The sequence below is a fragment of the Monodon monoceros genome, unplaced genomic scaffold (genome assembly GCF_005190385.1).
Source record: "Monodon monoceros isolate NGI ecotype Baffin Bay Population unplaced genomic scaffold, NGI_Narwhal_1 Super_Scaffold_21, whole genome shotgun sequence".
Classification (NCBI taxonomy): Eukaryota; Metazoa; Chordata; class Mammalia; order Artiodactyla; family Monodontidae; genus Monodon; species Monodon monoceros.
The window spans coordinates 33,114,671-33,142,075 of record NW_021703778.1 but is presented as its reverse complement, the minus strand read 5'-3'; the positions used below and the strand labels follow the sequence as shown (position 1 = coordinate 33,142,075).

The 27,405-nt window shown below is 51.4% G+C and overlaps 1 protein-coding gene across 4 annotated transcripts in view; it reads right to left on the bottom strand.

The window, feature by feature from the left end:
- The window catches only part of ARNT2 (aryl hydrocarbon receptor nuclear translocator 2), a 197,945-nt gene that overhangs the window by 123,796 nt on the left and 46,744 nt on the right, over positions 1-27,405 (bottom strand). For 2 of the 4 annotated variants that reach the window (XM_029236793.1, XM_029236794.1), the window contains exons 2-5: positions 26,247-26,361; positions 19,077-19,124; positions 6,165-6,378; positions 2,211-2,424 (exon numbers count right to left, since the gene is read on the bottom strand). In XM_029236793.1, the coding sequence (XP_029092626.1) occupies positions 2,211-2,424; positions 6,165-6,378; positions 19,077-19,124; positions 26,247-26,361 (591 nt within the window). Of the gene's footprint in view, positions 1-2,210; positions 2,425-6,164; positions 6,379-19,076; positions 19,125-26,246; positions 26,362-27,405 lie in introns of those variants that run through there. The other 2 variants (XM_029236795.1, XM_029236796.1) reach the window with 2 other exon arrangements.

Here is a 27,405-nt window from a genome sequence, read left to right as displayed (position 1 = left end):
GTGTTCCCAACGATTTCTACAGGGAGTTCTCTAATTCACCCCAGGCTGAGGGATGGCAGAGCACGTCTTTCTTTGCGTCTGTTTCAGCGCCGTTGTTTTACAAGTACGGTCACGTGTCACCATTTCAGGAGACACGAGATAAGCACAATGTAGGCTCTGTCCTCACACCTTAATCCTTTATCTTCTCCCTCCTTTTCATGTATCATCGATAACCAACACTGAGAAAATGACTATTATCGTTCAGAAACAGTGGTACTGCTGTCACTTTTGACAACATCTGATTCAGTCTTATCATAGGTGTTATGGACTGGACTGTGTCCCCCCTAAATTGATATCTTGAAATCCTAGCCCCCCCAGAACCTCAGAATGTGACTGTATTTGGACACAGGGCCTTTAAGGAGGTGAATAAAGTCATATAAAGTCAAAAGAGTATGGCCCTAATCCAGTAGGTCTGGTGTCCCTATAAGAAGAAAGAGGGAGTGGGACTTCCCTGGTGGAGCAGTGGTTAAGAATCAGCCTGCCAATGCAGGGGACACAGGTTCGAGCCCTGGTCCAGGAAGATCCCACATGCCGTGAAGCAACTAAGCCTGTGCGCCACAACTACCGAGCCTGCGCTCTACAACCTGCAAGCCACAACTACTGAGCCCATGCACCTAGACCCTGTGCTCCGCAACAAGAGAAGCCACTGCAATGAGAAGCCTGCGTACCACAACGAAGAGCTGCCCCTGCTCGCCGCAACTAGAGAAAGCCCGCACGCAGCAACGAAGACCCAACGCAGCCAAAAATAAATAAATAAAGAGGGAGAGACACCACAGATGTGTGGACACAGAGGAAAGTCCATGTGAGCACAGAGTGAGAAGGCGGCCGTCTACAGGCCTGGGAGAGAGGTCTCACCAGAAACCGAACCTGTCAACACCTTGATCTTGGACTTTCAGCCTCCAAAACTGTGAGAAAATAAATGTCAGTTGTTTAAGCCACTCAGTCTGTGGTATTTTGTTATGGCAGCCCTAGCAGACTACTACAATGAGCAAAGCACTGCCTCATTTGCTCACCAGGCTTCTGCTGAATGCCTACTGCATGCCAAGCACTGAGTAAGGCTCTGCAGGCAGACACAGAAGTGGATGACAATCCAGTAGCTCTCAGTGTGGCAGGAAGAACACCACTGCACAAACAGACCTATCATAAAGTGGAATACAAGTATTACGGTATAAGTCAGCTCTACTATAACACTTGTTTTGAAAACGCAAATCTGTTCCAATGCCATTGATCCATTGGGGGACAATCTGAGCAGAATGTGAATTTTGTGTTTGCTTATGCATGATTTCATCTGTAAGACATACTAGATGAACACAGAAAACTGCAAGCAGCTGAACTCAGCCACATAGGAATTCACAAAGTGCACACACTCAGGCACACAGCAGCCACCTCAATTTACCGTGTGTGTTATGAGCCATTGCCTGTCCAACATCTGGTGTTACAGTTTTTGATTTCTGCCTGATTTCACATGACTCTCCTTACACCATTTCACAGGAACACCCAAGTGACAGCCCTTCTGAGGCTCACTTCCGTAAGTAAACTTCAAGTCAGTTTCAAGGTCAAGTGCCATATTTATGGTAATATTTATAAATTTCTTAACCATCGAATGTGTCAAGCCGTGCTCCCATTTTTATCAGGTTCCTCGTTTTGTTCTTACCTGTCACTGACAAATTTTTGAGTGTTGTGTTCCTAGCCCACTTTCTCCCACTAAGCCCTGTGGGTTTTGTTTCATGATTCTGTTTACTGCAGTGATTTTTATGACATGCATTTTGGGCTAGAGCAGAGCTGACTGTATTTAAACGTCTCAATGAGAAATTTCATTTCTGGTAAGTAAGGTCTGGGAAATCAGTGCCTATAATCAGGTTCACAAATAATCATGCACTTGAGGCATAACCCTCATTTCAGAGCATGTGGTTGGGACTAATGTGTCAAGAGTGCTTCCTAGGGGCGACATGCCCTAATTGCAGGTAAAATATAGGAAAAAAATGATGTATTCGAAATGAAGTTTTAAAACATTACAGGATGAATGAAGCTATTACACAAGCGAAGTCAAATACATCCCTCACCTGTAGGCAATTTTTTGTCTGACCTCCAGCTTCCTGATATGTTTAATGAAAGAAATTTTTCTCCAGGGAAAAGTCTTGAGAGAGAGAGACAGAGAGAGCTACACTGACCTGTCATTGAGTTTTCTGAGGTGCACAGCTGCTCTCTCAGCTTCTCCACATCGTCAGGATGCACCTGTTCATAGAGGGTGCTCCCAAACCACTCTGACTGGGGCTGGTTCAGCACGGGGGTAACGGAGTCAGACACGTAGATCACTCTCCCCGTCTCAGCCGCCACTACAAACAGAAACCCATCAGCCGCTTCAAGGATGAGATGCTTCAGCTCCTGGGAAGAGAAAGCCGTGATTAGGGCCAAGCATGGGCAAGCCCAGGCCAGTTAAACAGTCTTATCAGCAACCTTCAACTCTTACTCAGAAATTCATTGTGATACACAAACAGCAACCTTCAACACTTACTCAGAAATTCATTGTGATACACAAACAGCTTGGGGGCTTTCGTTTGTTTGTTTTGGGAAGATGAGCTGTAAAAATGCACGAAGCTTATACTAGCCCTAAGATACAGCTACTCCAAACACTGTTAACCCTGTCTTAACCAGCCCTTTCTTAGGGAGAGAGGAAATTTCCAGCCCAGGGGAATGAGAGAGCAAGAAGTGATCACCAGGGAGGTGTTGGGTTGTCAGAGGTGTGATATGGCCTCACCTACATATTCAAACTGCAGTCATGTCATTGGAGCAGAAGGGCCCGGTACGCACGGGGCTCATGGAAGGGAGGGAGGGACCATGGGAAAGTGGGAGGAGAGAAGGAAAGGCACCAGGTGTCTCCCCAGCCACCACCTGCCACACTCAGAGTGCACTCATTCTTCTTCTCTTCCTTCCTTTCTGAGCTGAGTGCTGGCGGCAGATGTAAGAGTATCACCTTACATCTGCATGTCTGTCAAACTTTCACGACTCCTTGACAGCCAACATCTCAACAGACTCTCAGAGTAATCCCAGAAGGTGGCGGGGCACCTAGCATTGTCCATGTCACTTTACGGTGAGAAGAGAGGCTGACTGCACCAGCCCTGGAGTCACACTCACAGAGCTCATGACTGTCAGTGAAGGCAGGAAGGAAGCTGCTTGGGATCAATGAATGGGCGGCAGGAAGCCTGGCCATCATCCCGAGAGGGACATAGAGGGGGCAAAGTCAACTCTGTTATAAAGTCTTCTCTTTGCAGGGCCTGCAGGCAGCTCAGGTGTGGCTACCTACCCTGTCATTCTCCCATCAAGCTCAGGAGCCCTTTCCTGCTGAATGAAAGGGGCTCCGTTCCTGCAGGAGTTGGGGGGCTATCTCTTCCCCGTGTGCTGGGGTCCACAGCCGCCTCTCTAACAACCTCACACACTGCTCAGGGCCCAAAGAACAAAGGGATCCTTCCAGTCAGTGGTTGGCAAGCACTTTTTGCTGGGAATCCTTTGTTCACGTGTAATCTTAGGTGGAAGCCCCTCTGTAACAACAGAGTAAGGGCCATCTGCATGGAGGCAAAAGACGTGGAGTCTAGAGCATCTGACCCCACCCTCAGTGCCCGTCCCGAGGGGGCTCCAAAAGCCCGAAAATTAGAAAATGTGAGTCTGCTGGGGAGCAGAAACTGGGGTGATTTGCCATTGTCTCTGAGCCCTTGGCTGAGTCAGAACTGTAACATCCCCTGTCTGGGAATCTAGGGTGGAAGCAGGCTGTACAAGCATTTTTTTAAGGAAAAGTTTATTTTGTCCATTTCTCTTGCTTGGCACTTCTGCTGTTCCATGTCTCTTAGATGCTTACTCAGTTCAGAAGATTGGGTCAGCGGTTTTACTTTCAGTATGGAGAAGATCTTGCCAACAGGAAGGACTGTAAAAAATGAAACAGGTTGTCTGGGAAAGTAGAGAATTCTCTGTCTTTGGAGGAGAGGAAGTGGACGCTGATGCCTCCATGTAGGTTTTCACAGTTTCAGCCCTTTTGCAAGGACTGTGGGAAGGGCTTATGGAACAGAGCCTCACCCTCATCACGGGCCCCTCCTTCTACGCCCTCCTCCCCGGTTTTTGTCTTCTGGGAGCACGTCACTCATCACCAAGGTCCTGTGCCCTGAATCCAGAATGAGCCTTGCCTGTATTCTCCAGTTAAGCCAACAGTTAGGTCTAAAGGCACGGACTGTGGCATACAAGGAGACCATCAACTATGGCCCTTCCACTTCACCGTGCAAGTCTGGGCTCCCTACTGAGCATCTTCGGCTTCCGTTTTTTCACACGTGTTTTTCAGTGAGATTCTGTGAGGTTCGGTGAGATCTTACATGTGAAGGACTTAGTAAAGGCTTGGCACACAGTAGGCGCTTAACACACGTAGCTGTTGTTGTCATCAACAGCCTACCTGGGAACCGAGAGAGAAAGATGGGGAGGACTCATGGAACTTGCATCCCTGCCTTCTCTCTTCTCTTCACTTTCTTAACCCTCAGTCACTTACAGGTAAAGAGATTAATGTCAAACATGGACCCTGGCAGGTCCACGTAAGGATTAAAGAAATGCAGAGAAAAAGCTTTTCACGATCCTAGTGGTCAGGAGGTGCATAATGCATTTCTGTCTGCTCACCTGCCAGCTCTCCATCCTTCATTCCACTGCGGCCCCGTGTTAAACATTGTCCTCTGCTGCCTCCCTGACCTGTCTCCACGTCCCTGCCAGGTGGGAGCCATCACTGCGGTCCTTTTACAGAGGTGGAAAGAGGCTGGGCCCTGTGTCCTGGACCACCGGGCCCCGTGGCCTCCCAGCGAGGGTCACTCCGCTGCCACACCTCCTCACACCTCGAGGTGAGGAACACGTGGGCCCTGGGGTGACCCAAGCCCTTGCTAAAATGCCTGCCACACAGGAATACACGTTAGCTCCTCTCCCTTTGCTCTTTTTCTAAACCTAAGTCCTGTGACATGAACAGATTCTTCACACTGGCAGAATAAACGATTCTGTCTCTGGACACGCCTTCCTCACCTGTTCCTCCAAGGCTCTGCGCTCACTGGTCGGCTCGTGTCGAATCCCTTCCTCTCCCGTTTCTGTGCATCTTCTGGGGCTCCTTCACAGCCTGCCAGGGCCAGCTCTCTCCCGAGAAGCCCCCGACGAGACCTAGCACTTCCTACCTGCATCCCCGACAGCACATCACTTCCCTTTCCCCTGCCTGCACCGTATACAAAGTGCTCTCAAGTCTATCATCTCCTTTATCCTGCAGTACCCCTCAGAGTCAGGAAGGCAGAGAGCTCATGTTCATCCACAGATGAGCAAACAGAAGCTGAGGGCATCTGACGATCTGCGCTACTACTGACCAGCATGGAGAAGAACCATGACCCAGAACACAGGCCTTCCAGCGCAGGCAACGGTCAAGTTACAAAATACTTCCCACTGACCATTTCCTGGGTTTGCTCTTCCCAACTATGCAGCTACTGGTACAGCTGTGAAATACATGGTTTTGGGGTCTGACCAACCCGGGTCAACTCCTGGCCCCGCCACTGAGCAGGGGACTGACGCTCTCTAAGCCTCCACCTGCTCATTTCTAAAGCAGGGATGAATTACAGAGGCTTCCTCCTCGGGCTAGAATAAGGATTGAATGAAATCCTGCACAGAAAGATCTGACTTTGACCCCGGCTCAGGGCAGAGGCCTAAGTGCTGGCTGTTAGGATCCTTGCCACTATGATTGTTGTGACAGCTACCAAAACTTTGATCACCATCATGATCACCACCGCTATTCTACCACAGAAGAACTGTGGAACTGTGGTTTTGCTTGGCTTTTTCCTATATTAGCACGCTAAGCACAATGTCTTTTTTTTGAGTGATGCCTTATTAAGGTACATGGGAAATTTAAAAAGCAGAGGACGCAAAATCAGACAAACACCCCTGGAAGAGCGTTTCCTAGTGAAGAATGGAAATAAAATTCCCTGGTTTCGTCCCTACCTCAGCCTTTAACCCTGTTTCCCCACGTAGCTTATTTCATCTTGGCGATGCTGTCAATCATTCTCTCCCCTTCCAATGATGCCATTACCGGGGAAGAAAAGCACGCAGGCGAGGGACGAACGGGGTACCTGCTCCGTCAGGAACGAAGGCTTGTAGGCGCCGTCTGTGGACTTGTTCCCTGTGCCCCGCATGGACTTCATGTGCGAGACGGCCATGCGCAGGATGGTGAGCTTGTCTGGCTTCCGGGCCAGCGCGCTGCACGTGGGGACCATGTCAGAGAGCTCGGTGATGTACTGGGTCATCTTGTTCCGCCGCCTCCTTTCAATCTCACTGTGGTTCTCTCTTCCCGAAAGCACGAGATCAGGGGAGGCGGAAAGAGAAGGATTAGACTGGGGGTTACTGTCTGACGGTGTAAACCGGCACGTACATCGTTAACGCCCAGTAACCAAAAGACTAGCTCGTAATGGCTAATTCAGTGGCTTTGAACGCATCTTGGGCAGAGCAGCTCCCCGACACATTAGCAAGTTTCTTTCTCGGGGGGTGGGGTGGGGACAGGCTTCTACAGATGCCTCAGACTCACCTCTAAATATGTACTCAAAGCTTTCCACTGCTCCCATGTACCTAAGTACTTTTTAATAAGCATAAAGAATGAAGACATTATCCTTCAGGCATCAAAGTGAACTCAACATGCTTTCCACGTGCACCCACGGATCTGTACATGCTACGTGTGCGCACACACACACGTGCACACACGCTGAATGTAGTTACCATCTGCTCAAATACGTGGTTTACTTTGACCCGCAGTGAGAAACATGTCTAGCCTTGCCATTCTTGGTGTCACTGAACAGCCACGCCACAGACCTACGTCACATCACATAAGTTGTGAACAAGCTTTGCAGTATGTGCCGCACGTTCTCTGCAGCTTAGTAACAGAACAGGTGCACTCCGCTCGCTAAACAACGGAGAGCCGATTAAAAAGCCCAGCGCTGCCAGGAATTCTGAGAGCAACCCTCGCTGACGTGTTAAGATGCTAAACTAGCAAAAGGGATGATAGAATGTTTCTGTCTCGAGATTATCACCTCTAGGCCTGAAAGGGAGTGACAGCCAACCCAGTTCAACGACACTGAGACAAAGCTGTCCCGTTGGATAAAAGAACTGTCTAAAAGTACATCACACGTCCGTTGTAGGATTTAGGGTTTCACAGGTGCTCAAAGTATGAGGGTGACACTAAGCAAGAAAGGAAGCACCCCAGGCAAGGCTGCCTCACACACTGCATGTATCCATGGGGCTTCGCACCCCACCCTCCCAGGCTGGGAGCAGACGCCAGGCAGGCCTGATCACAGGCAGGGGTCACGTGAACACGCGAACAAACCAAGGGGGACGAGCTAAGCCGGGCGGCCTGGTGAGCACCTTCTATACAAAAAGCACTGAGCCGGGCGCACAAGGGGGAGGGGACGAGGGAACCAGGGAATGCCCCGCTCCTATCCTAAAGCAGCTAAGTACCAGTTAGGATGGTAAAACATCAACTTGCATAGTAGACATGAAGGCAGGATGTGATTAAATGCTCCCAGAGGCACATGGAAAGTAAAGACCCCAGGAGAGAATAAGAGAGGAGAGGGGGAGGTGCTCCTGGAAGGGCTGGGGGAGGAGCTGGGAGGGAGCAGGTAAAGGGGGCATATTCTGGGGGGAGAATCAGCAGGATCAAAGAAAGGGCTGGAATTGGGATGCAGCCTCTGTGGGCAGGAGCAGACAGGCCTGGGTGCAGGGGCGGTCCTGGGGCTTGGAGGAGAGGGCCGAGCAACGAGGAGCGTGAGAAGCTGGGCTGGTAACAGGGCCTGGGTCTCCCACGCCCCTCAGCTGGCTGCTGGGGAGAGGTTCGGAGGTGGGTGAGTCCTGCGGGGAGGCAGAAGGAGAGGGCAGCTGAGGCCAGTAAGGGGACTCCTGGGGCAAGGTCTCCCCTCCTGCCCATAGTGAGGGCCCTTGGCAGCAGACTAGGGAGCACAGGAAACAGCCGGAGGCAGCCCAAGCACCCCTGCTGCACGGGGCAAGCGAGGATGCCCGCTGTTCAGGAGAAACGGCTCTCGGCTCTCAGGTTCCTGGGCAGGGGCTTGTATACTGTGGAGAGAGTAAAGACAACCAAGCAGAGGGGGTCCATCACAGAGACGGGGCAGTGGGGAGAAGGGGGCAATTGGTCAGGGGACTCCTGTGTGCCCCAGTCTTCATCACCATCACCCACCTGTGCCCTCCACACACACCTGTCACAGGTGGCCTGGAGCCGCTGGCCCACTGTGCACTGTGCATCGGGAGGGCCTGGGTGAGCTCGCTCGGGGGCGTGCTCTCCACCCTGCCAGCCTGCACCTCATCGAGGCAGACAGGAGCGGAGATGGTGTGCAGAGAATGCTGCCGGGGACTGCTGAAGGGTGTGTCGGACAGAAACTCTGGCCACGCAGGAACAGTACATTACGATGCGGGATGCACATCCCTGCCGGGGGGCCCTGGACATGCTTCCCCGTATCTCCTGCTCAGAGACACTCCCGAACCCTAACTTGCTCCTACGGCTTGCCGTCTAAGTTCCACCTCCTCAGCTTGATTTTTAGGACCCCCCCTGCACCCCAAGTCGGGGCCCACCCACTTTTCCGTCCTGTGTTCCAGCAGGCGCTCAGCTCCTTCACTCGCCTCACAGCACAGGAATGCGCTGTCCCCTCTTCCTCACCTTCAGGGCAGCCCACAGTGAAGTGCTTCTTCCCCTCACACTCAGTCTGCGTCAGATCTTTTCTAAATACCTCCCGGTTCTCTTCTACCTTCTCCCGGCCCACGCCCACCGGCTGGCACCACTTCTCACCCCCTCACCTCGGTGCCACCAGCCTCCGCAGTCTGGTCACCTCTTTCATCTCATCGCCCTCAGTTCAGTCTGCGTGCTGTGACTGGGCGGATATTTCTAAAGAAGCAAACCCAGCTCTTCCCTTTCCAGCCCTTCAGTGATGCCCCAAACCCACAGGGCCAAGTCCAAGCCCCTGGCTAGTTACCACAGCAACCGCGCCAAGACTGGACCAGGGCACGCCTGCTTCTGATCCTATTTCCAAAAGAGCCACAGACCATCTCGCCTTGTAAACATCTGGGGGGAAGAGTCTTTGTGAAGTTCTTAAACATGGATCTAAAGCAATTTCATCACTGCACTGGATAAACCCAACTCATGAGATCAGGTGCTTGATGGAGACGCGAGGGCAACTGTTTATTGACTGACCAGTGCAGAAAATGCTCCAATCGTTTCACGAAATAAGACTGAGTTACCAACAGAAGGTCAAAATGACGAAGAGCTGCCAGTTACCTAGCAACAAGATAAATGAGTGTAGCTACTGAGTCTATTAAAATATGTATATGTCTATTCATATACATGTATGTATATATAGGTCCGTTTTGAAAGATCACGGAGGCAAGAAACAGGAAAAACACCCTCTTGGGAAAACAGAAGGAAGTGTCCCCAGGACCCAGGCCACCTCCTTCACAGGGCGCGGGCCGATGCGGGGTCTGCTTGGAGGAGCTGCAGGGGCAGCCTGTGCCCTTGGCATCCGAGTTTCGTGTGCCCCACGTGCAGCATCAATAAAGCAATGAGCCCCTCTGTGCGTGGCACGGGGCAAGGGCTCTGCAGCAGTGACAGCTAAGCATGCAGGCACAGCCGTCGGCCATAACACCTCTGCTGGGACAAGAGGGCCCCCAGCCTGGCCCAGGAACACGGCTGCAGAAACTAAGGACAAGAAAGAGGAAGCGCAGCTGCACACTGCCTTGGGTTTCACTTCCAACTCGGCTCCCAAGGCTGACCTCCTAAGGGTAATCGGAGCAGTGAGATACACGTCCATCCTGATTAAATACAAAATACGGGTGTGCTTTGGAAATCTCAATAAAGATCTTCCTTCAACTCCGCGGATGGCAGCTGAGTCTCCCATCTCTGGTGGGAAGGGAACGACAGACCTGCACAGGCAGACGGACAGGACAGCTCCACGCCGGGGCCAGGTCTCCCGGCCACCACAGACCCGAGACACCTGGGGCACCTCAGGTCTGAGCGCTGGGGACGGGCAGGCAGGACAGACGCTGACAGACCAGCAGAGGCAACAGAGAGTGGGCAGGCAAGGACACAGCCCCTGTGCACAGCGAGTCCCCCACATACAAACCTTCAAGTTTCGAACTTTCAAAGACGCGAACGTGCATCTGATTCCAGCAAGGAACCAGAACCTGTGCCATCCACGTCAGGCGTGAGTGACATCGCAGCTCGCCCTCCGTCTCCCGTTGCTGACGATCCTTCAGCTCTAGCATCTCCCACCTCCTCTCCCTCCTCCAGTCAGTAACTCTTCTTGCCTGTTCACTCGATGCCAGCCCCTGGATGCCAGCTCTTGTTCTGTGCTACTGCACTTTTCAAGGTACTGCACTGTAAGAGTCAAAATGTTTCCTTTGTTTTTTGTGTTTGTTTTTTTTATGTATTGTTTGTGTGAAAAGTATTATAAACCTATTCCAGTGCAGTACTAGAGAGCCGATTGTGTTAGCTGGGGACCTAGGCTAACTCTGCTGGACTTACGAACAAACAGGACTTACAACAAAAGTCCCGAGAAATCTCCAGGAACCCGAGGGCCCCAAGACCCTGCGTGCCCCTTAGGCAGGCCTGGCTGAGAGGAGCGTGTGGTAAACCTAAGTCCTCCAGCTGCCTCTCTTTGCTCTTGTCACCAGCTGTGAGCCCTGGGGGTGGCAGACAGCCTGACACCATCAGGGACACGACCAGCTCCCTCTCGGCCTGGTCACCCACACGGTCAGGTCCCAAACCTGAGAAGTCAGTGCTGACACCCACCCCCCGCCATTGCCAGCTTAGTAGCTCCACAGGTGACAGGACTGTTGGTAGAGCAGCCCTGCTCCAGGTGGGACCAGGGCCACGTTCCTCTATGACACCTCAGCTCCCACCTCCACCTCCTGACACACGCGCTGCTCTCCAGGCCACCATGGTCTCAACAACAGACCAGCAGGAAACAAGCAAAACGCCTCTTCTGTCCACTTGGATACACACGGCCAAGCAGCAGGAAAGGTCTGATTCGGTAAAGGTCCTCAGCACTTCTCATGTAAAAGAAGCATCCATCCCCTCCAGCCAGGGGGGAGTCAGACTGTGGGAGGAGACCCTTTGCAGAGGTGCAGACCATCTGTCCTTCAGGACTGGGATGGGGAACCATCCTAACCAAGGGGGGAGGATTTGGGGGGGTTCCAGATTTTGGGGGGTTTCCACACGAGTCCTTGCCGGCTGGCAGCAGCCTCAGGCTCAGACTGGCCCTGGCTCCTCCTCCCTGACACCAGGAGGGAGACTGTATCTTGCAAGCTTTCAGGGAACACCCTTCCTGTCCTGGCCAGCCCTTCCTGGGTGGCACGGCAGGGCACCGTGAGAGCCATGAAGGCCCGAGGAGGGCATTTTGGGCAGCCCCACAGTGATGCTGGTCACAGGCCCTGCGGAGGGGACCCACAGAGGCATATCCAGCGAGGCGGTTTCCCTGGGCTCCAAGGCTTCTGCAGAAGGAGCAAAAGATGCTTCCTCCTTGGGAAGGAGGCAGGAACCCCACCCCCAGGAGCCATCCACGGCATGGTTTTCTGCAAAGCAGCTGCAAGATACCCCGGTGTTTAGGCTGAAGATAAGGCTCACACAAGACACAGGGAGATGGAGTCTGAGAAAGCCCAGGTCCTGCAAAGAGGAGGCCCAGGCCCAGTCTCTGATCATCCCCATTCCGGTGGGATCACTTCTCCCACAGCCTCCCAAGGCCTCTCCCACTGGTCACTGCTCTGGTCCTCAGGACCACCCTTTGTGGAAGACGACCCTGAGCTCAGAGAGGTACTGACGTCCCAGGATTTGAACTAGGCTCCTCAGGAGAGCGCTGACTGGTCCCAGCCTCAGAGCTGGAACAGCCGGGGAGACTGACAGGCAAAGATACCTAAGGCTCTGTGGGGAAGAAAAGGCCTGGCGGCTTCTAGAGAGGCACAGCTCAGGACTACTTACGACTCCAGAAACGATTTCCTCCCCTTCTCTACAAAGTCTGGGGTTATCCAGGTGCTGTCATTGCAAATCTAGGTTAGTCTCTGCAGGAGAAAAGCAGGAGGAGCTGGGGTTGCTGAGCAAGGAAAGAAGGGCATCAAAACTGAAGTCAGTGGCATGAGAGCCCAACATCTACGAAGGGGTGACTGTTCCAGATGGGCCTGAGGGCAGAGGGCTGGCTCCGCCTGAAACGAGTTCATTCCAAAGCATTCTAACTCCAATCCTAACCCCAACCCACCGAAACGACGAGAAGGTCTCAAGCTAAACCCGCTAGTAATTTGGTTGCTCATGGGCTACACCATGCCAGCTTCTACCCAATTTCTCTGCCAGACTTTACTGGTTCATAAGAGCTACGGCTGTCGAAGCCACTATGGAGAACGATATGGAGGTTCCTTAAAAAACTAAAAATAGAGCTACCACATAACCCAGCCATCCCACACCTGGACATATACCCAGAGAAAACCATAATTCGAAAGGATGCATGCACCCCAATGTTTACTGTGGCGCTATTAGGACATGGAAACAACCTAAATGTCCATCGACAGAGGAATGGATAAAGAAGATGTGCTACCTATATACAATGGAATATTACTCAGCCATAAAAAAGAACGACATAATGCCATCTGCAACAACACGGATGGACTACAGATTGTCATACTGAGTGAAATGAGTCAGAAAGAGAAAAACAAATATCGTATAATATTGCTTATAAGTGGAATCTAGAAAAAAGGTACAGATGAACTTATTTGCAAAGCAGAAATAGAGACACAGAAGTAGAGAACAAACTATGAACACCAAGGGGGAAAGTGGGGGTGGGACAAATTGGGAGATTGGGATTGACATGTATACACTACTATGTATAAAATAGATAGCTAATGAGCACCTGCTGTATAGCACAGGGATCTCTACTCAATGCTCTGTGATGACCTAAATGGGAAGGAAATCTAAAAAGGAGTGGACATATGTATACATGTGACTGATTCACTTTGCTGTACAGCAGAAACTAACACAACATTGTAAAGCAACTACACTCCAACTAAAAAACAAAAAGAAAGAAAGAAAAGAAAATCACAGTCCAGAAAAAGAAGAACTAAGGCTGTTGAGGCAAGGAGAACGTTTGGGAAGGTTGGCAGTGCTCACCTTGGGTGTTTACTCGGCAGTGCCAGAAGGCTCAGCTGAATCTCTCCCTGCTCTAAACGGAGTCCACACGGCCAATCCAGGGTGTCCCCCACAATGTTACTGATAAGATGAAGTCCAACAAAAAAGGGCAATCCAGGCTTCCCTGGTGGCGCGGTGGTTAAGAATCCGCCTGCCAATGTGGGGGACACGGGTTCGAGCCCTGGTCCGGGAAGATGCCGCGGAGAAACTAAGACCCTAAGCCACAACTACTGAGCCTGTGCTCTAAAGCCCACGTGCCGCATCTACTGAAGCCCCCGCGCTCTAGTGGCCGTGCCCCGCAACAAGAGGAGCCACCGCAATCAGGGGCCTGTGCACTGCGACGAAGAGTAGGCCCCGCTCGCTGCAACCAGAGGAAGCCCGTGCGCAGCAACGAAGACCCAGTACAGCCCCAAATAATAAATAAATAAGGAAAAAAAAAAAAAAAAGGCAATCCTTGCTCCTTCCCAGCTGCCCTCTCTGCATCAGAAGTACTTTGACCATCTTCCCACCTCGAAACAAAATGCTCAGCTCTCTCAGCTAAGATGGACAGACTGAGAATTCTGGGAAATGACAATCTTTTTCTTTTTCTGCCAGGAAAGATCTCTGCAGGACAAGCCCACATTGCATAGTTCTCCCTTATCAATGGGGTTTTGATATCAGAGCTCTAAATAAAACAGGGTGGTAGATTCACAGGGAAAGATTAAACTAAAACATCATCACAACCCACAGAGCCAGGAAAAAAAAGGCCCACAAGCGTAAATACTGCACAAAACCAAGAGGAAAATATCAAAATGGGTGTGATGAAAAAGGAAAAGTCAATTCTGTGGAAACTTTCCTAGCGTGGGCAGCTTTACTTTTAGATAATGTCAGAGGTTCACTGGCAAAACCCTACAAAAAAATATAAGGACTCCTTCTGGACTGCTGCAATTGGGTGCCATTGTGTCCCCAGGGAACAGTTGAGAGTCACACAGATGATGGATGGAACCTCGGGAAGGTCAATTGGAGCCGGTCCTCGAAGGGTGAAGGGTGAAGGGTGGAAGAGAGACTAATAAAACTCATCAACGAGGTCTTTTAGTTCCAGGTTTGTAGATGGTCCCATGCACTATAGTAGAATTCACAGTAACAGATGTGAGAACTCCCTGCGAGATCTCCTGGGTCTTCTGAGAAAGGGTGCAGAATGAGTGTGAACATGGCAAAAATCAGGTTGATAGCACGTAGCGACAAAAATTAAGGGTTTGGGAGTGAACACTTGGTTGTTCCTGATATAAACCCAACATTTAAATAGATCTCTATTTTTCATGTTCCCACTCTTCTGTTTTAATGAACATTACACACATACACGTACACGTGTATGTACATATATGTAAGTCACACGGAGAGCATGGTGTGTAAAGCTGACTCTCTTGATGACAGCTCTGGGATGCCAGCTGTCCTGTGTATGAAACAGTATTCAAGACGCCACTGAGGGACTTCCCTGGTGATCCAGTGGTTAAGACTCCGCACTACTAATGCAGGGGGCGCAGGTTTGATCCCTGGTCAGGGAACTAAGATCTCGCATGCCGCTCAGCTCAGCCAAAATGAAAAAAACAAAGCAACAACAACAAAAAAGAATTTAAAAAAAAGGACGCCACCGAGCCCAGCTGCAGGCACAAGAGGAGATTTTGGGACTCACTAGATTATCCACCAAGGGGGCATTAAAGTAGGAAGAACCCTGAGCCGCTCAGCATGATGGAAGAGTTCTGGCCTCTCCTCGAGTGTAGGGATGCAGGATCTGCTGGGCAGGATTTGCGAGCACCTCCCAGGGAGACCAGGGCTGTCCGCGAGGGGACGGGGTCAGGGAGGGGCTCACGCTGGTCTCCCCGAAGGCGGGTCCAGCCCCACTCACCCCCGCCCGGGAGATTCATCTTCGGAGAAACACTTCCTGGTGTATAATTAGTTTCCCCGGAGATGGAGAGCTCAACCCCAACGGATGACAGGAGGATGACTTGGCAACTGGAATTCCCAGAGGCATGAGGTGGAGCCCAGCCTGGGAAGAAAGGCCGGCTCCGAACGCCCACTCCCCTGACGCTCCCACATACCTGTGTCAACCACCCTCCGGGCTCCTTGTCACCGTCCCCACCAGCCGCCCACGCGACAGCGGGGACCTGCACCAGCCCGCCCGGCTGTATCACCTTCCGCGTCCCCCTTCTTCTCCAGCAGCCATCCCCCCACCCCTGAGCCTCGGCCAACCTCCCCCAGAGCTGCGACTCCCCACTTCGTGAACACACCCGCTGCTTCTCCAGCTCCCTCAGATTCCCACAAAAGCAGAAGGTTCTTCGTTCATCTGCAGTGGGCAGAGGCTTACAGGTGTGCCTGAGAGGGAAGTCTGGGATGCCCCAGGTTGAATTCCAACGAAGCTAATGGAGGAAACGGAGGTAAAAACGTTAGACCCCGACTGAAATTGCAGACCACGAACGTGGGGTGGCACGAGCTGTATTCCAGTCTACTCCCCTCCATGTTCTCCCAGGTCATCAACCCTCACTTCTCTCTGCTCCTGGCCTTTCTTCCTTCTGCAGCTGGACCTGTAGCTTGACCTCTTCAACGGCCCTCTCATCAACATCAACCACCTTGCTGACCCCACCCCCCTGCTGGACCCCCCGGGCCTGAGTGCACAGGCCGTCTGCATTCCCCGGCATCCAGCCAGCTGGGCGCTGCTGGGGGAAAACCGCACGCTAACACAGTGTGCTAGGGTGTGGGGTCTACAGTACAGTTCGTACATCTCTTCCACCCAGGCATCCCAAACTTCTCTCTCAGGCACACCATTAAGCCTCTGCCGCTGACAGCACACGGCCTCTGCTTAACCAGAGAGGAGGAACCATCAGAATGAGCCCCTCAACTCTCCGGACACCCAGCAGCATCACGCTCAACTACCCCTGCAGCTCCTCCCCTCTGCGGCCAAGGCTGGGCGGTCCTCCTGCGGGGCTTGGATCCAGCCCTCCCCTCCCCCACTCCCTTGACCCATCTCTCCCCAACCCCACTCCAGAACCTTCCAAATCCCCGCTTATACTCACTCTTCCCCCTCCCCGTGGACACGTGCTCATGGTCTCTTCCCATCCTTAAGAGTGGTCTCCCTCCCCAAGCCCCAAATGCCCTCTTCCTTTTTTATCCACATCGAAGCTGCTCAACGAGCTGTCTCCCCCAGGCTTCAATTCTGCAGCCCCCAGTACAATCCTCAGCCCCTGCAGACTGGCTTCTGCCCACCAGGTTGCCCGTGACTTTGTGTGGGAGGTGGGAAGCATCCGGGGTCAGCAGAGCCCTGTCCTGCGTCCCCCAGCCCCCAGAGCGCATGAACCGGTGTGGGAAGGAGGGCTGAGGCCTGGGGATGGTGCAGCGGGCCTCAGGGCGTTTCTGGCCCTGGAACACATATATGTGCGCATGTGCGCGTGCATATGTGTGTGCCTGTGTGCAGCGGCTGGGTACACACACGCACATGTGCACGCGTGTGCATGTGTGCGGTTAGGTGGCTGTGGGCAGCTTCATGGCTACTACCTTGTTCTTCCTGAGACCTGCTGTGATCAGGCAGGAACCAAACCCAATTGATTTACCTCCTATGTGGCTGTGACCGCATTTCCCATATCCGAAATTGAGACACGGCGTCTGACGAGAGGTCGGACGTTTGAGTTGGGACCACCCTTGAGAAGCCCTGGGAAAGCTGGCTGCACACACAGCAGGGGGACAGAAATCACAGCCTAGCACCCTGGCCCGATTCTGAGACAGCAAATTCTGCTGGTGAGATGCCCGCATCTCAGCCACCCTCTCTTGCAGGGCCTCGCCCAAGGGCTCCCTAGGCTGATTGTAAGCACAGGAGCAGGAAACAGAAGTGGCCCCGAGGCAGGCCATGCCCGCCACTGGCAGGAGACGGCCTGCAGCAGTCTCTCCGACCCTCTCCTGGACGGCTGCCAGAACAGCTCGCGAAGCGGAGGGCGGGTAGCCTCAGTCGCCTCCCCAGCTGGGAGCAGCTCAGATGCCCCCTCCGGCTGACGGGTCCATCAACTCTCCGATGGTCACACACTGAAGTGGGCCCAGGCTTCCGCGGGTACCAGTGTATGTTGGAAGCATGTCGCATCTTTCCCTCTTATTTTCCATGTGCAGGGGAAAGGATACGGTTCCCAGAAGCCTAGGTTTGAACCCTGACTATGTACAATCTGACTCACTGGCGGGCTTACAAGACAGTTTCACAGAGTCTAGGGTTTCTGTTTCTTCCTGATGGGACCTCAAACAATGAGCTCTCTGTGTCCCTGCACTGTTATTTCATCACTGACACTGATCTTCCATGTCAAACAAACGTCACTCCTCGTCTCTCTTCCTCCCTCTGTTCTGAGACCCAGGAACCATCATTTCCTGAGGTCAACAAGCGATGGAATGTTATCTCAAGGGGAATTCTGATCCAGAGAAACCACAGGTCATTGTTTCCTTGTAAAGGGAGGCTGTGTAAGGCGAGCGCAAACTAGGCTGGGGAGATGTGTGCCCTTATTTCCGAGGCTAGCTCTCTTTTCGGGAACAAAGCACTCCCTGCTATTAAAACTTATCCTAAGAAATGGATGGACACCTAAGCTGGGGTTCTGTCTGCACCAAGGGAAAACTAATACACGCTTTTGTTGTTGAAACTCGTGTCTTGATTTGATTAGAAACTCCGGGGTCATTCGAGGTCAAAGCGTGCTCCACCTTCTCTGTCCTTCTCACCCAAGCGGAGCGGGGAGGATGGAAGGCAAAGTTCTCAGGGAGGAAAGCGTCTCAAGTGACAAGACTTTCTATGGACTTGGAGACGCCAGGAAGCCCAGGAATAGGAACGAGACGCATGTTCCTCTTGGATTTGGGGAAGGGGTGCTCAATCCACACCCACAACACGGGTAAAAGGTAGCCAGCCAAAAGTAACTGCCATGGGGATGAGCAAGCTGGGGGAGGCCATGGGTCCGGGGCTCAATACGGACATCATTCTGCTAAAAACATTTGTAAAATAACCGAGGTTGTCAATCCAAACTGTGGACGGTGCATACCGGAGAAAGGTACCCATAACCTGGGGTACGTTTTCAAATGCACCAACCACCAAGAATTAGGAGTGCTTTGATGGGGCAGCGGGGGAGGAATGTCAAGGCAGGCCCTTCCATAAGTAAACTGAGTACAGATGGGCATTTTGCTAAGACTGATGGAATGATCTTTGCCCTTTTCTCCATGTTGCCAAACTTCCTCCCATAACTTGAACAAAATAATAAAGAAAAAAAAAGCCATGGGGCTGGGCCGGCCTTGTCCTTCATGTATGTGGTACATCTACCACCACCGGCTCCCACGGGCCAGTATCCTTCTGTGAGGCGGTCTGTTCTCAGGACAGCCCCACAGAGCCTAGTTAGAGATGCTGTCATGTGGCCAGTGAGTGATACAGCTCTTAGGAACTTAAGGTCCAGTTTTATATCCTACATCCAGAACAGGGCCACCCAGGTTTCTTATATTTCTCCTTATTTTCCACGGTAGAAAAAGAGGCTTTATCTTGACTGTTTTTCTAAACTTGAACTCTAGGTCTGTCTTTTAAAAAAGAATCCATTGAAACGGGCAGTCAGTATTTAATTCAAAAAGCCAAAAGAGTTAATAATTTGTTACTTAACTTTTGATCATCCAGGCTGGGGTTGGCAGGTTTGCTAATAGTTACCTGTCCCCGGGCCAAATACTGGCACAGAATGAGGCAATGGCTTTCTTTCAGTGACGAAAGACATTTAAACCCCTGTTGGTCCCAATGAGGTGATAAATGGTCTTGGCTTCTTTAAATCTAGGGAACATAAAGTAAACTCACCTTGAAAATTTGCTGGGACCTTCTCCATCTTCATCATCAAAGTCCATTCTGAAAAGTCAAGATCACGAGTGAGCATTCATTATACGTAGGACATTTAACTGGACACATGAGCTGGTGTCACACACACACGGGGTTTTATTTGGTCAGATTGCTCTCCAACAATCCCGACCCTTGGCAGTGCAAAAAACAGTATCTCTACACAGTCATTGTACAGGTTCGAGACAAGAAAGGGCAGAATGAAAGGTCTACAGCACCAGTGCCATTAATTATATGATTGGAGACTTCTGCAAAAGTGCTGGAATATCAACTCGAACCCTTCTCGAACCCTATACAGGCTGCCAGTGGGTTGCTCAGGCTGTGCTGGAAAAGTCAACACCCCTTATCTCCCACCACCTTTGGGGATACCTGCTCCCCTCCATATCATTTATTCCACAGGGAGACTTCCTTCTTTAAATTATTTTGTGGTATATTAACAGACTGAGAAAAGCCCAAGAGGGTTTCAAAAACAGAAAGTTTTAAGGGCAATGAAGGGATTATGAGGGAAACATATACTACTGGTTGTGCCATGTAAGGACTTGGCTGGTGTGGATGAGTCAACATGGAAAGGGCATTTAAGGCCATTATCCTATAAACTCCAGGTCCAAGTAAATGGGTGTGCAGGAGAAACAGTCGTTTGGGGCCCAAGCTACTCAAAGTGCCTGTCTGCTTACTGAAACTCACCCAATAAATACTCAAGATTCCCACTTCATTGGGCCTCTCCAAATACACATAAAACAAAAAGTTTTGATAGATATTTTTTTAACTGATATCCCAAACTCTCCTTCTCAAAAAACAAACAACAAAAAACAGTCCTCTCTAAGGTCAGTTAATTTTACTCCTGAAGATGTTAGAGCAGAGCAGGTACTTATTTAAGGTGTACCCAGAGTCTTCGGGAACAAAACAGAAATGGTACAGATGTCTTCGCTCTCCTGGACGTTTGGGGGAGGTGGGATTCCTTGGGGGAAGAACGTCTCAGAGCCACTGCATGCCCCATCTTGTTCTCAGTGGAACTGAGGGACTAAGTGGGACACAGTTTCCGTGGACCCCAAGCAGAAGGGAGGCCGGCCTGCCTGGTGGCCAACAGCTTGCCACCAGAATGGCGGGTGTGCTCTAGAACCACAGCTGCATATGCCAGGGCTGCTGGCCTCACAGGGAATGTGATCTCGCCCTCAGCTCTCAGGGTGGGGGCCCCAGTGGGTAATGGGTGATGGGGGGAAGGCACAGGGCACCCAGGCCACCAGGAAATGGCCAGCTGCATAGGAAGAGCCACCACGGGACAAGCACATGGGAGAGGCCCCTAATGAGATAAATCGTACTCTCTAGGCTTTGGGGTTACTTGGGGGACCTAGAGACTGTGATGACATAGGGCAAAGGAACATTGTCTTCTTTAAAATGGTATCACATGTTTATTTTTGTACTGTTTTATGTGCAGTGTGGCCAGGGTTCTAATCTGAGTTGAACTGATGGGATCCCCTGCCAATTTGGAATCCCTGATTTCCAGGCACCAGGGCTTGCACTGGCTGCTTGGAATAAAAGAACAAAAGGCATTACAGCAAAAAAAAAAAAAAAAAAAAAGGCATTACATAACTGGGAGAGATGACAGCGATGTTAACAAAAATACTTCTGCACAAAGAGGAGGGAAGACCGGGAAGAAGAGTGATAAGAAAGGGAAAGTAGAGTTAAAACACCACTGGGAGAGACAGACACGCACCCCCTACAATGCAGACTGGGCAGCCGGGCACCAGACAGCAGCTGCAGAGTCGCCTATGTTGTGGGAAAATGGTGGCTGAACGCACGACTTTCTAAATGGAGCAGAGTCATCAATATACTGCTTAGCTACTAAGCCATCACCTCACCTCTCCTGAAAAATCACGTCTGGGAGATAGCACCAAAACTCCTGCTCCCAGAGCCTCTGGGCCTCTGCAGAGCTACGGAACCACACTGCCACCCAGTGTTCATCACGGGTAAGAGCGACTTTGCTGCAGACATGAAGGTTACTTAACACCCCTGGGCTGGCAAAAACAGACTAGTGTTAAGAAAAAGAACTCGCACTTTCAAAATTCTAATGGATTTATGCAAGCATTTAGCAAAGCCTCAACTGGGTGCGACATGTACAGTTTATCTTTAAACATGTACAGTTTATCTTTAAAATGCCTTTCAGGTCAAGTTGATATGAGCGTGATAATCTGGCTCCTGCAAGATACAGTTGGTTAAGTCAGCCTTCCCTCCTCAGGCTGCACGATCTTTGGGGTATTTAGGGAGACCAACTGTCCCGGTTTTCCCAGAATGTGGGGATCTGTGGAGGTACTGGGCTTCAGTGCTAAAACTGGGAAGGTCCTGGGCCAACCAGGACGGTTGGTCACCAGAGTTTTCATTAAGGACAGCTTGTCTCTTTACCTGAACCTCATGCAGCCGACGGATGGGGAAGCAAGCCATACAGTAAACGGTCCCAGTCTGGATCAGGTCAGCCCAGCTGAGCAGAGAGTGTAAGAGAGGGGCGGCCAGGCTCTGGAGCCAGAGTTTTCTGAAGTCTACTGAAAACTTAGGAAGCAGGATCTGGCTACGAAAACGTAGGGACCGCAAAACTGTGCCTTCCCACCTGTGTAAGCGTGTGATCGCACGTGTGCTGCCGTCACATCTAGGAATTTTGAAACACATAATGTGGGCGTGGACTCCGGAGAGAAATCAGGACACAAACGACCGTTCAGATCCTCAGGGTAACTCACTTGACCCCAAAGCGGTCTCACTGCTCATCAGCCACACGGAAAAAAACTCAACTTCTGAGGACGGAGGGATCTTCCGGAGGAGCGCTTGCCAAGACGCTGCCTTTGGCTCTTCTGCCGCCAATTCAAATGCTCCACTTTAAATATGACTACAATAGCTGTGCTTTTCTTCTGCTATAAAAACTGAGTAAATCGTCCTGTGTGTCTTTTATGTGTCTCTATTATACTTAAGCATCTGGATAATAAGGGAGAGAAATCAAAACATTCACTTTAAAGAATTCGGTACAATACGTGGATGACCTAAGAGTCCTCGAAAGGTGGGCTGAGAATGCATTTCGCCTCGCTTTCCTGTCGCTGAGCATGGATTCTAACCTCGATCAAAAGCCGTGAAAAGCACTGCTGGGCCTGCAGCTAGTCAAGAGGGAGTGCTGCGGCCCTGCCTGACAGCGACTGCATAATAAAAACAATGCATCATCAAATACGAGTCAGCAAATCATTCCCTTATGCTCTTATGAGAGAAGATGAGACGCCGTGCCAACAAGGCTGGTTCTAGAGTGCAGCAAACGAGCGACCCCAGGCCAGCGTGAAGCTGCTGCTGAAAAAAAAGAGAAGTGACACGGGTGCGAGCCAACACCCTTCCTTCAGGGCCTGGGCCAGCTGACTGGGGCTACAGCAACACTACTGCAGAAATTTGAACAAGCAAAACATCTGCTTATGTAATATGTCTTTTACTCAACCACATTCCAGCAGCCGTGGGGTTAGACTGCAGGGAGACGCTGGCCTACTGGCCGCACACAATTCGGAAATCGTTTCCCTCCAATGACGATATTTTAGAAGCCCAACATTTGACTCCAGGGCAGCGGGAAGGGGCTGGTACACCCAGTGCCCTCCAGCCTCACCCTCCCTCCCCACCAAGGGCTGACTCTGGGGATGGGCACAGCCTGTCTAATGACAGCCACTTCCCCTGTCACTTGAAAAGCACCAAGTGTGCCCTGTGGATGCCCCTCCCCATGCCGTCCCACCGCCTCACTGGGACCAGGGAGTTCTCTACAAAAACGCAATCCAGGTGACTTGCTTCTGGTCACTTCTGCCACACATGTGGAACCACTTTTCAAAGAATCTGAAACTTCTGAACCTTCACCTTTGTCCCAACTGCTAGCAGAGCACGCTGCTTGCTGAGATGCTTACTGGGGGAGCCGTCAAGGGGCAGGGAAAGAGCATTCATCAGAGGACCCACGGCGCTGGGCCAGGCATGTAGCCGGGGCATCCAAACCCCACGAGGGGTCACTTCTACTTGGCTCTGAAACACTAGGGCTGGGTGGTCATCCTGGGAATCTGGGACACGTCCCTCCACCGGAATCACCAGGTCAGAGCGGGAAGACCTAGGCAGGGAATAGGGGGTGGGAGGCAGGTCCTTACCTCTCCCAACCCCCCACTCCTTTGCTCTCTCCTTCTCCCCTTCCCTGCGTCTCCAGCTGTGCCCCACAGTCTCGGAGAGAAGGAGGAAGAGCACCGTGGCAGTGACGGGGGAGCGTGCATAAACGCGCCATGGTGCAGGGGTGGGCGCCGCAGTGGGGTGACCTGCCTTTTTTTTTGGGGGGGGGTATGCGGGCCTCCCACCACCGTGGCCTCTCCCGTTGCGGAGCACAGTCTCCGGACGCGCAGGCTCAGCGGCCATGGCTCACGGGCCCAGCCGCTCCGCGGCATGTGGGATCCTCCCAGACCGGGGCACGAACCCGTGTCCCCTGCATCGACAGGCGGACTCTCAACCACTGCGCCACCAGGGAAGCCCGGGGTGACCTGCTTTTTGATGAATGTGACTTTCGTCAGGGCTGAGCGCGCAGGCTGCGGTCTGCGGAGCGTTATCACTGCTGTGGTTGTTCTACAACCGCGGTGGCCTCCATCACAGAATTTCAGCAAAACACGTAAAATACCAGATGTGAGAGTTACTATGGAAACTGCCCTGTAAAAATGGAGGTTTCCTTGCTGAGACGCAGAGGATACATCCCTCAGTCACAGGGGCTTAGCAGAAGGAAGCGCGGTTTGCCTGGTCTTCCTTCTGATGGGGAAAAGGAAGCAGGCGCACGGGCTCCAAAAATGAGGAGAATAAAGGACGAGCCCCCGAGGAGGTCGGCTCCTTGATCTGCGTTTCGGAGGCGCGGGCCCTCATCCTGCTGGTTGGGTAGCATGCCAGCAGTTGCTGTGCGTCTCCTTGAATCTCTGGTTTCTTTGCTTGCTGTGGTGCTTCCTTGCTTCTAAGTGGAAGTGACCTCTGGGCTCTGTCTCAGTCCACCCCAGGTCCCCCTCCACCTCCAGTGTCACGCCGTGTATGTGTGACCTGGTAGGGAAAGGGGCAGCCTGGAGGACCTCTTCAGAAAGGAGACCGAGTCCACTGTCCGGTCATCAGCTCAGGCAGCAAGCAGATGTCAGGGTCTGGACGCCAGGAACTCGGAGGTCAAGGAGGGCAGGAGCCTCAGCTCGCCACAGCCCAGCCCTGAGCAAAGCGTAGGCCCAGCACACACCCTGCGGGAGGGGTGGCAGAGGCTCAGCGATGACTCCCGTGCGCGGAGAGGGCTCCTTGTCCTGCAAATACTGGGCCCCAGCATCTCTGCCTGTCCTTGGCCCTGGCCCAGCCCACCTTCCTGCATCAAAGAGTCCTGTGCTACAGAGGTAGAGAACAAACGTATAGACACCAAGGCGGGGAAAGTGGTGGGGGGTGGTAGTGGTGGGATGAATTGGGAGATTGGGATTGACATGTATACACTAATATGTATAAAATGGGTAATTAATAAGAACCGGCTGTATAAAAAAATAAATAAAATAAAATTTTAAAAATGTTTAAGAAGTGTTAAATATACAGAAAAAAAAAGAAACAAAAAGAGTCCTGTGCTTCCTCTTCTTAAAAAGGATTGGGCCAGCAATGAGGCTCTGTCCCCAGGGAATGGAAGTTAGCAAGCACAGACATTTAAAATAATTTTTAAAAGGCCTGGCATCTTAAAAAAAATTCAGTAGGTTTATATGTTGACATCAAGTGCATTCTTTCAACAGCCCACACTCCACTGAGCTTAGCACCTCGTTAGCAAGAGTAGCTGGTTAAAAGAGGATGTCTGGGTTTGCAGTAAGCCCTAGGGCAGGCTGCTTCCTACTCTAAAGCTGATCTCAGGAGTTCTGCCCCAGGCACCACACTGCTCATGAGAGCTCTGCTGGTCCCGCTGGAAGGAACGCTGACCTTGGAGGGGAGCAAGCTGAATGGAGGGGAGAAAGCTGGGGAACCAGACTCCATTACCCCCTCACTAATCACCAAAATCTTAGTCCTTCTTTTAAAGACTACTACACACACAGCAGTCTTTTCACCATCTCAAATTATAACGCTGAAGGGGCTTTTTCATCCTACTCCATTCCATTCCAGGTCCTCATAACATACCTGCTCCCCCTCCCCCAGCCCCGTTTAAGAATCACACTGGTTTAAAAGCAACTCTTAGGTTTAAAATGATGGGCCATTTTACAAATGAGCCTGGACCCTTGTCTTCCTGGGGAGACCTGGGTTATTGGAAATTGCATTAATAGGACAAATTGATTGTACTTCATGAAAGTATTTGTCTATCAAATATTTCATTCTATTTCAATGTCTATTCTATTTCATGAAAGTATTTGTCCCTCAAATATTTGTCTCTCAAATATTTCATTGAAAATAAAATTGATTCAATGAAGGAAAGGGGTTGGTTGATATACAGAGTCTGAAAATGTCGGTTATGTTTTTCCTGCAGGGATCTGTGTTGGTTGATCGGTTTCGTAGGCCTCTGCACAGCTATACAGACACCATACATCATGAGTAGATGTCGTTTTGGGTTCCATCAGTTTAGGAATGATGGTCTTTCTGGTCCCACCAGAACTTAACACTGTTACCAACTTTACTGGCAGAGCAGGTCAATGTAAGCTGCCCAGCCTTTAGGTGCTGGGCTAGAGCCAGTTTTTTGGAAAGGAATTCCTGCACACCACCTAGCAAAGACGGGTAGACGGAGCAAAGAACAGAGAGCACCAGAGGGATCTTTGCTGCCCACAGGGGCTGCAGCTCGACCTGCAGGGCTGCCCTCCGGCTGGTGGGCTCAGGCAGAGGGATGGGTAAGTCCCCTCCCTCAGAGAGATGGCCTGAGCAAAGCCCAGCAGGATCACAGAGCCATTCTCACCACAAGGACAAGCAAACAGAAGTCCCCAGCTGGGTGCTGAGGCCCAAAAACACTTAGAGGCAAATCACATGCATAGTTAGGAATCTTGCAAAATCTAAACAGGATGCAAACTGCTGAGCTTTTATTCTCCAGGAGGGGGAGAGACAATATTTTCCTAACAGGTCAAGAGTGTTGCTCAACATGTATTAAGCCCAATTCCTGGAACCACCGAGGTTGCTTACCCAGAACGCCGCTTTCCTCCGCGGGCGGGCATGGCCCCGGCCATCCTCACCTGTCCAGTGGCTGCCATGGGGGCAACGGGCAATGTCACCGATCCAGGGATGTCCGAAGCCATTTCTGCAATTCAGCAAAGATGAGAGGTTTTGTTAATGCCAGAAAAGTCCAAGAATAAACAAGAAGATTGTCCGGCAGACCAAAAGCACCACCTGGGAGGAGAATCCAGGGACCTGGGTCCTGGGCCCATCATTAGTCACGTGACACAGCTGAGCCCTTCCCCTGTCTGGAAAAGGATATCCCTGGGCAGTATGCCCATACTCACTTTAGGTGGTAAAAAAAGAGTTCGCGCAGCTAACTTAGCTTTCATAAAGAGCTCCTGTCTCCTGTCACCTGGAGGCAGGTAAGACGTTCAGGAATCCAGGTATGTGGCCAAAGCTTAAGGGGAAGGACCCCACTGCTGGTCCCAACTACTGGTAGCCCACATGGGGCCAACCCAGAGAACCAAAAGAGCCAATCCCCTGCAGCACCACCACTGATGCTCGGTCCTCACCCTGGGCATCTGTGTTCAAGCAGAAAGTCTGTTCCCCTCTCTAAATATGGACTCAGAATCCCTGAATACAGAGCCCTGCCTGGCCCTCCATTCATGACGAGGACAGTGAGGTCCAGGGGCCTTAAAAGCATCCCTTCGGGCTGCACGGTAAGCCAGTGACAACGGCTCTCCACAGCCAGGACTTTCTGGGAAGGAATGTTAATTTAAAGAATAAGTATGTCTTTGTTTTTCTCTTTCTGACTTACTTCATTCTGTATGACAGACTCTGGGTGTGGTACAAATGAACCTATTTGCAGGGCAGGAATAGAGACACAAGACACAGAGAACAGACATGTGGACACGGTGTGGGGAAGGGGAGGGTGGGATGAATTGGGAGACTAGGTTTGACAGAAATACACTACCATGTGTAAAATAGATAGCTAGTGGGAACCTGCTATAAAACACAGGAAGCTCAGCTCAGTACTTTGTGATGACCTAAATGGGTGGGATGGCGGGGGTTGGGAGGGAGGTCCAAGAGGGAGGGGATAGATGTACACATAGAGCTGATTCACTTCATTGTACAGCAGAAACCAACACAACGTTGTAAAGCAACTATACCCCAATATAAAAAAAGA